Source organism: Aptenodytes patagonicus, chromosome 3 (genome assembly GCF_965638725.1).
Source record: "Aptenodytes patagonicus chromosome 3, bAptPat1.pri.cur, whole genome shotgun sequence".
NCBI lineage: Eukaryota > Metazoa > Chordata > Aves > Sphenisciformes > Spheniscidae > Aptenodytes > Aptenodytes patagonicus.
Window position 1 is genome coordinate 104,573,599 of NC_134951.1, and position 16,756 is coordinate 104,590,354.

The 16,756-nt window shown below is 38.4% G+C and overlaps 1 protein-coding gene across 4 annotated transcripts in view; it reads right to left on the reverse strand.

Annotated features, from left to right (window-relative positions):
- The window catches only part of BICRAL (BICRA like chromatin remodeling complex associated protein), a 46,798-nt gene that overhangs the window by 15,996 nt on the left and 14,046 nt on the right, over positions 1 to 16,756 (reverse strand). For 3 of the 4 annotated variants that reach the window (XM_076334470.1, XM_076334469.1, XM_076334472.1), the window contains exons 2-4: positions 4,741 to 4,789; positions 1,861 to 1,909; positions 1,710 to 1,778 (exon numbers count right to left, since the gene is read on the reverse strand). In XM_076334470.1, the coding sequence (XP_076190585.1) occupies positions 1,710 to 1,778; positions 1,861 to 1,909; positions 4,741 to 4,784 (162 nt within the window). In that variant the 5' untranslated portion in view covers positions 4,785 to 4,789. Of the gene's footprint in view, positions 1 to 1,709; positions 1,779 to 1,860; positions 1,910 to 4,740; positions 4,790 to 6,253; positions 6,276 to 16,756 lie in introns of those variants that run through there. The other variant, XM_076334471.1, reaches the window with a different exon arrangement.

The window sequence follows — 16,756 nt, forward strand, 5'->3', positions numbered from 1 at the left end:
GGAGGGAGGGAAGAGAAGATGGCATTGGTATTCATTATGAAGATACAAAAGGATGAGAACAGAGCATGAGAGGAACAAGTGCTGGAGAATGAAAATACAGTAAGCCATCCTAGGAACACAAACTAGAAATCCCTGCTCCTCTGATCACCTGCCTTCTAGACTACCTATCCCCCCCAATCTCATATACCAGAAAGCTCTTTTGGCTTTCACCAAATATTTTTGTTTCTCCCAACTGCTACTCCCTACGCAACAATCCCACCTTGCCCAGAATCTCCCACTCCCTCTCAAAATTACTCCAAAAACTCACCTTCCGAAAATACACTAGAAATACACCTCCGACTCCTGCCCATCTATTCATGCTTATCAGAAGAATCTCTACAAAGAACAACTAGGAAGTCTAGGCTATGACAAAAGCATGTCACATGTCACCCTTTTTCCCCCATAACCTCATTTTTCTTAGGATGAGTCCTCAGAACCCACCTCTGCCATGTTGCATACAGGAAGCTGCTGTCCGATAACAACTAGCCTGGTACCAAGTTGAAACCATTGTTCCTGATTAGCTGAAAATTGGGCACACCCTATTACTGTTGGTACCCCACTCCCCAACCATTATCTCAACCAGCTTATCTGGAGAAAGAACTGTCACTCAACGTATGTTTCTTCTACAATATTTAATAATGATATTGAAAGGGAAAGGACAGGGCAAACACTTCACATCACACTGCTGTGGCTACAGAAAAGTCACTAGTTCTCTACGCACAGATAAACAGTTTTCAGGATTTATTTATGCCAATTATTTAAGGTCCCTACACACCTGCAAGCATATCCACGTATCTGTTAGGAACATGGGACAAACAGACAGAGTCAAGACAACAGTACAACAGAAAGAGGAATTACCAAGGAAGCCCTACTCTATGTGTTGAAATAACTGAATTGTGGGATGAAGAATTCAGGTTTTTTAAAAAACACACCAATGAAATCAAAGAAATGTAGGTCAGAAGGGATCTCTGGAAGTCATCTAGTCCAACCTTCTACTCAAAGGAGGACTATTGCCAGCACTAGAGCAGATCAGCCTTGGCTTTATCTCCAAGGATGGGGATTCTACAACCTCATTGGGTAAAACTTGATCCAGGGCTGCAATACACTCCAGGCGAAGAAGGAATACTAAAGACTACTTGCAACACCTAATGAATTTAAAGTGATTTCCCTAACACTGAACTTACAGGAAGGAAATATCCCAAGCTAGCTATTCAGTCTAAAGAACAAAAAACCCCATTCATTAATTTAAAAAAAATTGCTAGCTTAGAAATAAGAAACAAAACCATCCTAACATACACAGACAATGTATGAATGACTAACTTCTTAGTGACTGTAGATGTAGTAGTGGTCAAATGTAGACCTTAAATTACAAGACCAGTTTACTGGAGAGAGTTACACCGGAGAGTATTTTCACTGCTCAGCAAGCTGGTTTACATATTTACAAGACAGGGGCCAACAGTGCAGTATCTTTCGATTAATTCCCCACTGAAAACCCAATGAAATACTTAAAATATTAACAGCATGAAGTAGTTCTATGTTAGCATTCAGAATTTTCATATGAAAAAGGTCAAAACCCACATCTACTTCATTCAGTTTTATAAAAGCCAAGTAAAGCCGCAACAAAAGCATGCAATCTCAGTACAAGTACAATTTATCTCCTGACCACTTACATTGGAGTTGGCGAAAATTGAATTTGAGTTGGCTACAGAATATTCTGCATTAGTTAAGTCTTCATTGCTCTGGTAAAAGACAAAAATCATGTTTAGAAATAATACATTCAATGAAGCTTATGTGTGTCTAATACACAGGAATGCTACTTACAGATTTACTACTAGGTCCATGTAGAAAATAATTCAGCGCCTGTGGGTCCCTTAAGGGGGAGGAAAAAAAAAAGTTACCACTTTTAGGAAGCTCTTTCTGCTAATGAGGCTAATTTAACTAAGCCAGATACTGTATTCACATGTATCAGGTCTATAGCAAAAACACATTTCTTTCACTGACTCCAATGCAAAGCTGAAAGTTTATACCATTTGAGGATCTGTGTTTCTGTATCAGCACAATTTTCAGATGTTGATCGTATTTGCTGTCATCGTACCAAGGCATTTCAAGCAATAAAGTACGTTCATCACAAAGTTTTAGTTGCATTCTACTTTACTTCTCTTTATGAGGGTATTACTCATATTCTCTTAAAACACACAGTATTTTATGACAGCACATAGTACAAAACCTAATGAAAATACTACCACCAAATAACATGAGAACTATAACAGGTACCATCTCTTCTACAGAGATAAACTATAATGCCTGTTTAGCTAGTGCCTAAGTCAATAGGGTATTTACAAACCTGTATCTTTAACATGTTTCCTGCCACCCTTAACATTAAGCTTTTCTAAACTTATGCTTGCCAGAGTAACAGTCCCTTCACTTGGAGAAAAAAAAAAAAAGCACCTTTTCCAAGTGAAATCAACCATAGAAATAACTGATTAAATACTATGAAATACAATTTCAGTATATTTCATTAACTTAGCACTATCACTGAATAAAACTCAGATTAAAAATGTGGTCTGAATGAGTGTTGGAAATTCAAACAAATCAAACATACATTAATGTAACTGCACATATAGACCAAGTAAAAAAACATCAGAAGGTTGCATTACATGGGATTATTTTAATACAATTATACAGCATTTCCTAACATGTCCATTAGGATGAAGAGTAAAATGACATGGAGTTTTTTGATTCTAAAACATCTTTATCGATTAACAAGTAATAGTAAGACATTTTTGAGAAGCAGGAGATTCTCATGTAAAAAAATATTAATTCAAAACATCTCTCCTTCTCTCTTGATCATCCTAGAAAATAAAGAGGGAACAAATTAAAGATCTTTCAGGTTTACAGCTAGTCTTCTAAAAGCACAAATACACCTCTAGTTCTCTTTTTTTCATTTAAAAAACTAACCGAATTCATGTGTTTACAAAAGACGTGTTAAACAGACAGTACTTGGCAGGGACTTTATGGTACAATTATGCTTACAACATAGAAGTGGTTACATATATTTTCAAGCGAAAACGTCATTTTAGATTACACTAAATTTCAAGAATTAAGGAGAATAGAACTCATGATCTAAGGCTCTATAATGCTTATGAGTTTTACTGGTAAATAACCAGACCGTTTAATACTATTTACACTCACTGGCTTTAAATCATGAAAAATGCAATTAAAAATGAAGAACACTTCATCACCTTAAATATTGTCTTTAGTAAGGAAGTAATTTTAGAAGGCACTTACTGAAATCAAAGGTCAGATGGAAAAAAAATGCTGTTTTCCATTCTTCTAGACGCTTAAGACAGTAATTGCTGCCAGCAGCAGGAAGAACACTGTAATTTTTCACACAAACACTCATCTGTAGAGAGAGCACTTCATTTTCTGGACCACCTGTGAACTTGTACCAGGATCCTTGTGATTCATGCTCATGACAGAGCACTTAATTGTCCCATGCAGTCAATTATCATCTTTATGTTCCAAGCAGGATGTGTTTTCATATGGCTACAATCAGTCATCTTGCACAGTATACTTCACAGAATATAACTGTGAGCCACTACTGGCACTGCTTTTGCTATAGCATCCACAGAGTAACCCCCAAACTACAGCAGCCACTGTGGCAATACTTTGTTTTTTCTCAAGTTAAAGCTCTCACTGGTTTCGCTGGAAGCTTTGAGTGCGTGAGAAAGGTAAGAGGCCTACTTATCTACTACATTCAAGACAGTAAAAAATTATTGCATGAAGCAGAGACAAACTTTTAGCAGCTGCTACGAGACTGATGTCATGCTAATTTCTGGCAGAGTTTGAACAAAGTATTGTATATGAAATGTTCAATTTTCTTCTTATGTTTTAAATGCATTATAGCATATTATCTGTTCTTGAATACTGACATGAATGTTTGCCAAAGGAAGGTAACCTGTCACATATATAATCCACAAAAAGCTTCAGCTATCCTAATTATTTTTTGAGATTCCCACATGGAATTATAAACCTCCAAATAAATCTGTTACGGAAATAATGCAGGAAAAAAAGAAAAAAACCCAAAAAACAGGACCATTTAAAATTTTATTAAAATCAAGTATCTTGCAACAAAATGCTGACAAATTCTTGTTTGATGTGAATACTTAACAGTACTGGGTAGCAACTCTATTTTTCTAACGTTCTTATGCAAATGCGTGTTATTAGTAGAAATTAAGTATTTATAATTAAGAATAATTTTACTTTTCCCTTTAAAATACAAGCATAGTGTTAACAAAGTATCTAGTTCCACTACTTAAAAAAATTGAGATCTTTATTTTTTTTTAATCCAAAAAAATCGTTCTTTGCAATGAAGTTTGTAACAACATCCCTAGTAACATGCTTCAATGCCAACCTGATATTACCACTAGCTGAGAAGAGAACCCAACCTCCATGCACACTCATTCTTCAGCCTCTCTCGAGGAGAATGCCAGCAAGTGGACTGTCAGCTAGCATATACCAGGATTGAAGGCTTTGTGATACACACATCTCCACATGGAGCAAGTGAAGCACAGCTACTCATTTCATTTGCAAGTCAACCTAGTCTTGAGACAATACTGACATAAAATCACCTTCCAGAAGATGATTTTGCAAAATCATTTTTCCCAACTTTTCTGAAAGAATTGCTTAAGGAAAACTTACCCAATAAGATCAAGGAGACAGGATTCATCATCGTCATCATCCATGACAACTAGAACAAAAACGGAAAGTATGGATATTTGATACGTGTCAAACAAAAGATTGCTTTCAACAATAAAAAAAAATTAATTGATAAAACCGATTTAGAATATCTCAGTATTTTTTATTAAATAATTTATGAAGTTTACAGATGTCTACTACTGGCAAAGTTCATAAATAAACCTGCACCTTCTACAGAGATCCACTGATTTATCTCAAAATCAAATTCAGTCACACGTAATGATATACAAAATCCCATGCAATGTTTTACCATTTAGGGGTTTTTTTAGGACTTTAAATTGGAGAAAGACAAATGATTAACCAAACTGATTAAACAGAACTTCTATGACTTAAAAAAATAGTAAAAAAAAATCAACTCTGAATGCAATCTCAAGACTCCAATTAAAATGCTTCTATAGGAATTTACTCCCAAGCTAATCCCAGTGAGGGAATAACCAAACACTACAGAACCTACAAAGACTGTTACAAATTAGTGGCTACAATACTGACCAGCCAAAAAGGTAAACAAATTTGGGTCAGTATCATGATGGTGCTGTTACAGGCCAGAACCAGAACTACAGCCAAGACATTAAAAAGCATTAAAAAGAACACTATTTTCTAGCAGACCTTTCGTAGCTAGTGACAATATGGCCACTTCCAGTTTCTCCTCAACAATACTCAGAAGTGTACTTGAATAACTTGTGATTAATAGTACAGAGTTCTGACAACCCTTTTAACAACGGGTGGGGAATTCATTTCTATTAGCCAAACTGAATGTAAGCATCCATTCACTGGGTGCAGAGCATTTTTAGCCTCACAATATCATGACCACCAACTCTCTTACGCACTGCCTACTCGGTCGGGTGCTGCCTGTACCAAACGTTCCACCACTCTTTCCTCCAATCGCTGTTTCTTCGAAGCTTCTGTTTGCATATCCTGGTTCTCCTGTTCACCATAACTCTCAGAATATCATCTGAGACCATACCTTCTCCCTTTTCCCTGTCAGTAACTCTCAGGACCACTTTATCCTCCCTTATTCTCTCTGTAAAGATCCCACCTAATCCACCAGTTCAATTATCAACTGATGCTAGCATTTCCTAAACCTCTTGGTGCCCTGGCTTCCATTTAGTTATCCAATCTCACCTTCACAGTATCTTCTAATCACATCAAATTGATCACTGTGCATTCCATGCTTGTTTTCTTCTCATCTTCCCTTAAAAAGTCTGCTATCATACTTATCACTCAAATTTGTTAATATAGTTTTGGCTTTAATTAATTTTGCTCTCTTACTTCTTGCCAAATAGAAACTTACTCTGCCTGACCAGATACACATGAAGGCTCTCCCTCATACAGATCTCCATAATGATTAAGACAATGAAGGGACTGAAGCATGTTATACAAGAGGCTGAGAGCACCAGGACTCTTCCGTCTGGGGAACAGAAGGCTATGGGGGAATCTTACCCCTGTGTATAAATACCTGGTGGGAGGGTGTAAAGAAGACTGAGCCAAACTCTTCTCAGTGGTATCCAGTGAATGAACAAGAGTCAAGGGGCACAAATCAAAACAAACAAACAAACAAATCTATTTAAACACAAGAAAAAAAATTTTTTTTTTTTTAAACCCTGAGGGCAGTCAAATACTGGCACAGGTTTTCCAGCAAGGTTATGGAGTCTCCATCCTTAGAGATACCCAGAACCCAGCTGGACCACAGCCCCAAGAAGCCTGCTCTGGCTGAGCTTGCTGTAAGCAGGACATTAGATGAGGTCATCTCCAGACCTCCCTTCCCACCTCAGCTGTCCTGTGATTCTGTAACATCTTTCCTGAAATTTTTCTATACTCCACTGATTCTGAAACTGGTTTATACTTTAGACTAGCAGAGGGTACCCTGTCCTCTATACTGCACAGCCTCACTCAAGATTTTTTTTCTTCAATCTCCTGTGCGCTATAGCTTACAGCGACGGTGAAGCAGAACCAGAGCACACATCGCTGTGAGAATCCCTCAGTATCACCTCTCTGGGAGAACAGGAAAACAAAGCACAGCTACAGAGAACTACCTCAAATGTCGGCAAAATCAGCATTCATTAGGTGATTATGCATGCTAAGAAAAATAATTTCTCCCATGATTCAGTATTACATCTGCTCACTGTTGCATACAGCCACCAGCATGAGCACTGATCTTGCAATTTAATGCTGAGCAAATAACACATTTTATGATGTCACGAAATTTAAATGTAAATGTACATTAGTAAGAGCAAATTAATAAGCGATTAGCATTCTGTTTTAACTGCACTGTTAGTAGTACTTACAGAAAGCTGTTATTTCCTCTAAGAGCTAAACAGCATATCCATCTCTCAAGAGCAAGGTTTCAAAGACTCCTAGCTAACCAAAAGTAAAAATCAGCTCTATCGAAAGTCAACATGCTCTTTGTTTTCACACTGCATGCCTACTTTTGAAAATCCCATCCCATGTGTCTATGGCAATACTGACATCGTTATTTAAATAAAATAAAATGTCTTTGCTTTACCAAACCAAATATTCTCTGTGATTATACTACAGTAAGGGTTCAAGATTACCGAAAGTGACCACACAGAACTTTGTTACTCCTGTGGGTATTGAAACTACTAACACTAATTAGACAAATTTGAAAGTTCACTAAATTCTTGAAAACCTGCATATAATGATCAGAAGGAAAATAAATTGCATGAAAACACCAATGAGAGAAAATCTTAATTGTAATACGTATTCTTCACTGTTCAGCCCTTTAGCTGAACATGCAGTTGGCTGTATTAGAAAAAATAATTTGTTGTTTTTCCTCATTTCACAAACATGATACAAGAAAAATCTACCCAACATATTGCGAACTCCTACCAGTTTACGACAGACAATAAAACCCAAACAGCTGCATTTTTGATAAACACCAAGAACCACAACCAGTACCCTCCAGAAGTGCATCTTCCTAACAAGCTTTAACAACGTTCTTGTCATCACTAGCAGAATTCTATACACACATGAAAAAGAAATATTATGTCACTTTTTTTTTAAATGCTGGTTTACCGAAGAGCTAATTTGTATAAAACCATTACAAAGTTTTTATACAGCTGATCAATGTACCATCACAGAGCCACGAACACACCTATCATACACAGCTCTTGCTACATTCAAAAGTTGCTCTGATCAGCATTTGCAGCCTAAGGGGCTACATGCTCCTGCACCTTGGAAACTGCAAATAAAGCACAGACAGATGACTACCATTTCAATATCCCCACAAATGATGGCTAGGTAACACTACACTAACATGATGCTGCAGGGCAGTGCTTTTGTGAAATACCACAGGACCAACACACAATTTAAACAGCACACGTGGTCTGTGAAAGAACAATCAAGATCACAACCAAGCCACAAACCTACCTATTTAGACTAAATTCTGTTCCTATTTTGCCACACATACCCAAGATCTACATAACCACGTAACTGCAGGTTTAAATCTTTTTAACTGATGCAGATTTTCAATGAGGATTAGTGTCCTGTTGACTTTAGGACAGCAACAGAGGAGGTGCATAATCAGACCGAGTCCTTGCACACCCAAAAGCAACTATTCATTCAGTCTACTTAGAAAAGAGGGCAACTTTAGCAACGCATGACCTTGACACAGATGATCATTCGAAAGTGTGTTAATAAAAGCAAGCCTATGCTCTGAAATTTTCCTAACACGTTTTCTACAGCACAAATGGTAGAAACGTTTGCTGCTTTTCTTGCCGACTACCTTTTCAGGTTTTCTATATACTAGTTATACAAATTCTGTCCTCCTCACTGTTTAACATATAGTGGGCCAAATCAATGATTGATATATGAAATGGGTATAAACCGTATTAAGCCAAGACAGTTTGAAAATAAAACTCGACACAATGAGTGGAATTAGAGGATTAGAGTTACGTAGCCTAGACCAGTGGTCTCAAAGCAGGGTGCGTTGAAGACAATTCATTGGGGTGCAGGAAGAAAATATTAGGAATTCAGTAGTATATGCATATAATTTGTAAATAAATGTATATATAGAGAGGGTGCATGCTCAAAAAACTTTTACCAATAGGGGTGTGCAAGGAGACCACTGGCCTAGACTCTTAAAGATTGACTCACTTCTGTATTTCTATCAGTTGACAGGGGCTTCAGCCCATGGGCAAAGGGTGTGGGTGGAGGCTCCAGGTGAGGCCTGTCTGGGTCATCAGGGCCCACCAGTGCACCCAGGGCCGTGACAAGAGCCCATGCTAGAGACAGGTGGGGGAAAATACAGATTGGGAAGATTCATACAACCTGCTGGAGAGCTGTTACAATGTAGCCTAACAAATATCTAGTTATCATCAATACGGTTCTACAGTGTCTTTTTTTTAAAAATAAAAAAAAAAAAACAATCTGTTTATCATAAGTAGGCCAAACTCAGCCCTGCTGGTGCATCCAACTAATTTACAAAGGGCAATCTTTACTAATTAGTCACAACCCAGCACAGATATTCCCTGTAACTTATTATTAGCAAAGCCTCTCCCTTTTTATTTCATACCCCTGTTACTGCACCGGTGAACCCAGTATATACTTCAACTTGGGTCACACATACTTGTGGAAGCAGCACTGCCTACCCCTTCTGGGAAATAACCAGAGTGCCCTTTATGACACACTCCCAAACAGAATATAAGAAAAGGTAAAAGTAATAAAACTGACAAGGAAATCCCAGCTATGCAGGCCAATCCTCTGGGGGACTGTTATTACTTGGCCTTAAAGCCTCTGCCTCCCTTTCAACACTCCCACGTACTACAGAGCAAAGACCAACAAAAGAGGGAGAGAGCAGTCCTGTGCCCCTCTCATCCACTTTCCCCGAGTCAGCTCAAGGCTTTGGACAGTCACCTGGAACAGAAAATTGATCTGACAAAATACATTGATCTGTTTCAACTTGGATTAGCTTCTTGATTTGGTTCTGGCTTGCCACGGGGCTACAAGAGTGCTAGTACCAGCACAAGAGAGGGAATAGGAACAAGGGAGCTGGGTAGTTAAGTACAGGGGAAGGCAGCAGTGCTTCAGCCAGCTTAAAGCAATTGTCAGACTGTAGCCGCACATGTACAGTTAATACAGCCACCACTCTCACGTTAGCTGCAGTGCAGGCAGCAGGTCGACAGAAGCGATTATTCCCCTCTACTCAGCGCTTGTGAGCTCCCATCTGAAATACTGTGTCCAGTTTTGCCACACACACACACACACCCCCTTTAAAAGAAATACAGAAAAACCTTGAAAGAGTCCAGCAAAGTGCCAATAAAATCCTGCAGGCACATGACACTAAGTCTGAGGGAACTGCATTTCTTCAACCTGGACAACAGAAGGCTAACCGAGGTGCTACCTGCAGTCTGCCACTAGCTAAAAAGGGTACTAATACGAGCAGAGCCAGCCTCTTCTCATCAATGTGCAGCAAGACATGAGGCAACAGCCAAAACATGCAACACAGAAAATCCCAACCGGATACAAGGAAAAAATAAGTTCACAAACAAGAATGCTCAGGCAAGAGGGTGGAATCACCCTCTTTGGAAATTTTCAAAACTCAAACGGCCCTGACCAACCTGTCCTAATTTTGAAGCTAGTTCTGCCTACAGTGGGGTGCAGGGCCAGACAACCTCCAGGGGTCCTTATCAGCCTAAATTTTTCATCACCATGCTACACAATCCACAGTATCATGCAACATATGCAGGGTCTATAACCTGCAGAGTCATTAAAACTGGATTTGTCCAGAAACAGTCCAACTATTCATACATACTTCATATACTGTACATGATTTTTATGTTAAAAAATGGAAGAATTCAAAACCACTGTAAATACTGGATTTAAAATTCACTTTAAACTTGTCATAAAAGAATTGTTTTCCTTTCTCAAAGTCCTTTATAATTTCATACAACCTTAATACATAACTTCAGATACAAAGCAGTAAAATATTATTTTTACATTTTGTAAAAAGCCTAAGATAGCGGCTAGTTTAGAAAACCAACATTCAGAACAGTAATTCCCAGAAGTGTGATATGATCAACATCAAAACATGGTAAGCCACAAGTAAGTAAGTTTATCTGCAAAACTGTTGTAAAAATCTACACTCGTAACTTCCGTGCAACTACATGGGATCAATTCCTGACTGGCAGCATGCTGGCCTATGACTTCTGAGAGTGAACACTGACCTTTGGAAATCAATGCTTTAAAGCAAGGAAATGACCACTATAGTTACAGCTTTATAGTGGGAGATAATCAAACTTGCATACAGTAACATACGCAGTACCTGAAGCAACTACTGTTTGAGTCACGAGGTATGCCCACTAATCCTCACAAGTTCTTTGTACACATCCAGTGTGTGTACACATCCAGTGTCCATCCTCGCAAGACTTTGTACACATCCAGTCAGCAGGAACTCTGATACCACCTCCGTCATGCTTTACAATGGATCTGATCCATCAAATCTTCTGTACCGTTCTGTTGATCGACACCATTCTCCAGAATTTTAATCTACAATCCCAACATTCATAGTAACTTCACTATGGAATACTGAAGAAATACATTGTCACTGTAACAATAATCATCAGAACAACAACAGAAGAAATCAAAGTTACTGTAATAGTCACTGTAGAGAATGGTATTATAGCGAACTGAGTGTGCTAGACCAAATTTACGACATTTTTATCCCCCATATCCTTTTTTAACACAGATGTAAGATAACTCTGTTAACCCAATACAAGCATCCATCCCTCCCTTGTTAAATTACATCAAAGGATCGCAGCAGCGTTAGGTGATTCCACACAGACTGCAGAGGCAAAAAGCCCAGAGTTGAAGTCCTTAGTCTTTCCCTCACACAAACTTCCATCACGACTCCCATTAATTTTCACAGTGCTAATATTCTGCTCAGTATGCTTCTGAACTGGGGGGAGGAGGGGGGGGAAGATGCCATTTTACCACATATTAGGTAACGCATGTCATTTAAGCAGTATGCACTTCAGGTTGCTAAGGTGCTGTAACTACTGCCTTACACACACTGTCAGTTATCTCTCAGGTTCCTAACAGACAGCCTTGGATTCATTGAAGGAAACTTACCTACACAGGAATAAAACCTCATTTGCATTCTCTGCAACACAGGAGCGTAAGAAAGGAGTATAAACTCAAACCCTTCTTACCATATATTTTATTCTTACATTTCAAGGCCATGCTACTTTTGAATAATCTAGTATCTTACAAACTGGACAATTTCAGATTCTTGTAACTAACCAAGCATGCGTTTTATGATCAACTCAAGAGCTGCTCACCACATCGAGCCCTTTATTTTCAAGAAACTGATTTTTACACAGATGGAATACAAAAAATGATTATTAAGAGGTATTTCCCACCTTCCCCCTCTCATTACTGTAAAAAATTATGTGCAGCGGAATAATGACACGGTATTCAATGGAAAGGAGGTAAATATTGAAAAACTTGATTGCAAATTCTTAATTTTACTCAGGCAAAAATACAGAAGGCATAATTATCAAAAAGTCATTTCAGGACAACAGGAATAAGGAAGCAAAATTAATTTTAAAAATGTACTTTGTAAAACACAAGGATTTAACTACTCACTTGTAAACCATGCTGTGCTTATATTCTACAACATGTAATTATTCCTTACGAATGTTTTATCTTCCAGAGTAATCAACAAAAAGCAACTACTATACTGTTGCAAAATCTACCAGGAATTGTGCACTAAAAAAGAGCTAACAAAGTAAAAAATTTGGGATTCTAATCTTGTAACACAGTGCAATATCCAAGTGTGAACTTTCTATATATATGAAAATGTGTTTTCATTCCAAGATTCTAAATCTGAGTAGTACTTCTAAGATGAACTTACAATGTTTGAAATTAGCTGTGGAACTGAATTTAATCATCGGTATTTCAAAGACATCTGTATGCAACAGAGTACAAGAAGAAATTTGTAATTTTAAATATTCAGAAGAATTATGCAAAACCTCTCTACAAAAAACTACTCCAAAAAATGGGAACTATTCAGGAGTCAGACAAGGAGCAACAAGAAAAGAAACACAAAAGTGCTACCTCTCATGAATTGTTAGGCGCAACATTATGCATCTTCATGGTTTCTAAGATCTGGCAGGAGATGAACACCTAAGAGGACAGGCAGGGTCTTTACACAACGTGAAGTACCAGCTCCACGTACAGAGGGGCAAATAAAAACCACACACAAAAGCACAGACAACCTACAATAGATTGTTTATCCAACTCTTAAATTTTATTTCCCTTTAGTATACCATTAAAAAAAAAAATTTGAGTTTGGCAAATGTGGTAACTTATCAAGCTTCCAAAAACTACAGTGATATTTTAATACATTAAGAAAAAAAAGGAAGTGTGCAGTTCAACTGCTAACAGTATGTATAATAGTAAAGGTTAATCCAGCTACAGTCAAGCACACCCAGTACATGTGTGAACCCCCAGTGAAGCTGTCTAAAATCTGGTTTCCCTCAGACACACATGTTCAGCATCGAATTTCTAACTTATTCAATAAAACTTTTTCCTACTGCATCCAGAGCTGCTCTTGGCAACACCAAAATCTTGACAAAACTTTCATCTGGAATCAGATTTTTTAAACCACATGGAGAATCGTAGCCTGGAGGCCAGGATGCTTACCCACCCCATGGGATTCACCAGGTTGAACACTCGGCTTAGCCCATTTCCCCAGCAGCGACTATCCTCATCACTATGCTACGGCCTATTTTGGGCTCTGTCTTCTAAGCTGCTCCACCGCATACACAATTCTTCAGGAATCTCAATATTCATAAAACATTTTGAAAGGTCCTGGTTTCATCCCAAAAGAGGAAAAGGAGGCGGCATAATCTCAACAGTTCCTTACGAAAGAAATGTTCGCCTGCCCAAAGGAAGTTAGATGCTCTTAAGTATTTCTAGAAACTACTGTATGCAATAACGCAGGCTACTAGCATACATTATTTGTGCAACACAATACTTCAAGAGATGTTGAGTTAGTTCTTCAGATGTTTTTACCTTGTTTCTACTAGAGAATACCTGTATATCATACTTCTCATTCTGTGCATATAATTTTCAAAGATTCTGAAAAAACACTTACGCAGTCCCAGAATGCAACTTCCTTATGATCTGGTCATTTCTCAATTAATTTATAAACCAATGCCCAATTAATACCTTTTCATTGCCACTCTAGTCCATACTAGTTTAAAAAAAAAAAAACAAAACACCAAAACTGGTTACCTTGCCACAGGCATGGTTCACACAAGCTAGTATCAGCTAACAACTGCCAATAATTAAAGCTGAACAGAGATTTATACTCCTTTCAGTTATTACGTTTGGGAAATCAACTGAAATTTGAATACGATGAATTGACAGATGCGTAACTAATTCAGCAGTGCAGTCCATATCAACACCCCCAAAACCAGACTGAAAATCCTCCACGCTGTCGATCTTGTCCTTGTTGAAGCCACTGCCTTGCTGAAGCCAATGGAGATTTTGCCACCATTTCAGTGGGGCCAAGATATTTTCTGTAGTTGACGCATCTCAATAAATTCAAGCTTCAACACCAAATCTTGAAAGTCCACACTCAGATCAAGTTCACAGTAAAACTACTGCAAGTTCTACCTGAGACAAGGCATAAGATCAGCCCTTACAAAAATGATCAGTCTCTTGCAATGAAGTTAAAACTTTCTCCCTGGACTCCCCTCTCTTCACCACCTTTTCTTAATACCTTCAGTGAAAGAAAGGCTATTGTATTAAGTTTTGACAGTGATTTGCCCACTTTCTTGCTTTCTTTTCCTTTTGGTAAGCATTCCCTTACTCAAAGTAACATCAGAAGTAGCTCTAGAACATTTTAAAACTAGTGCAAGAAAATAAATTAAAGCAATAAAAAAACCTGATAGTCTATTTGTGCTAGTTAATCATGTTAATTTTCATTTTGTCTAAAACCACAGCGATTCTCAAATAAAGCAAAAATAATACAGACACAGTAGTTGTTTTTCCAACAGTGAAAGCAGGGGCAAAGGAACATTTGAAAATAAAGATACACATATTCATTTAATTACGTGATGATCTCGAAAAAACATCAGTTCAGGTCAGTGTTCATGCGTTTATGTTGGTGCAACAAGGGCTCTACTGATACTGCTTATTCCAACTTTCAGACTAGAACAGTTGCAGGTCACAATGAATGTTAGAACAGTTTATTAATCTTGCTGCTCTTCCTCTACTGTAAGAAAGCAAAACACACTTGTTTTTGTAGACAATCCCCATGTCTATGCTGGACTGGCTATGTCACCATAAAAAACCTTTCAAGCACAGATGCAGCTTATTCCAGCAAAACTACTAGAAGAAGTTATGCCAACCCTCTGAACAGAATGAACTACATTACCAAAGAGGCTCTTATGCCTGGACGGTATCTATTATTTAGACAGCGATAACACACTTTCACACTCTCACCGCTACATCTACACTAAAAAGCATCAGCCATTAGACTTATCACAAGCCTAATGCAGCATGAAAAGGCATGATCATTGACCATTAGAGCCACATTATAAAACATAACTGCAGTTACTCAGACACAACTTTTCCGGAACTGATGTGGAAATATACCAGCAAAACTCTGAAAATACCGCTAGAGTACAATGAATGTGCAAGTAGCACACCAACACATCCATGCCTGCAAAGCTCTTCAACTCCAGACTATGAACTTACCTCTGTTGCAAAACTTTATGGATACAGAAAGGGTCCTTGAAGGAAATTGGAAATGCAGCTTATACTAGCAGGACTTTGGGTTTTTTCTCTCAGTACAATTAAACTAAATAGATAAAACGCTACTGGAAAAGGACACGTGGGGGGGCAGGAAAACTGCACATCTATAAGGTGACACAAATATTTAGCTACGGTAGAACCATCTGTGTCAAGGGCACAACTATGTAGCACTGACCTCACCTAAGGCCACACATATACTGACAGTATTATCAACTCAAGAATACAGGTATTAATATACAAGGCAAGTGCTCGAAGCATGAACAAACTAAGAACACACTTAAAATACATGAGTACCATACTAGTGAATAAGCCAAGGTGCACCAATGAAAGTACAATTGGGCTAGTGTTTCAGCACAGTGAGCTTCTGCACACCTCCATCAACATAAACAAGCTATACAAAATACAAAGTACCACTTCCAACAACAACAAAAAACTTTTAAGCTCAGACACAGCCAAAGAAATATATCTAAAAAGAATAGATCTAATATATTTAAATACTATCCGCCAAAGATCTCAACTCAAGATGAGAATACGTTTTGTTTTAATGCAAGCAGGTCAGAGTAGAGAGTATACGTATCTATTTGGCAAGTATTATAGAATCATAGAATCATTTAGGTTGGAAAAGACCTCTAAGATCATCGAGTCCAATATTAACCTAGCACTGCCAAGTCCACCACTAAACCATGTCCCTAAGTGCTATGTCTACACGTCTTTTAAATACCTCAGGGGTGGTGACTCCACCACTTCCCTGGGCAGCCTGTTCCAATGTTTAACCACTCTTTCAGTGAAGGAATCTTTCCTCACGTCCAATCTAAACCTCCCCTGGCACAGCTTGAGGCCGTTTCCTCTCATCCTATCACTAGTTACTTGCGAGAAGAGACTGACCCCCACCTCGCTACAACCTCCTTTCAGGTAGTTGTAGAGAGCGACAAGATCTCCCCTCAGCCTCCTCTTCTCCAGGATAAACAACCCCAGTTCCCTCAGCCGCTCCTCATAAGACTTGTTCTCCAGACCCTTCACCAGCCTCGTTGCCCTTCTCTGGACACGCTCCAGCACCTCAACGTCCTTCTTGTAGTGAGGGGCCCAAAACTGAACACAGTATTCAAGGTGTGGCCTCACCAGTGCCCAGTACAGGGGGACGATCACTTCCCTACTCCTGCTGGCCACACTGTTTCTG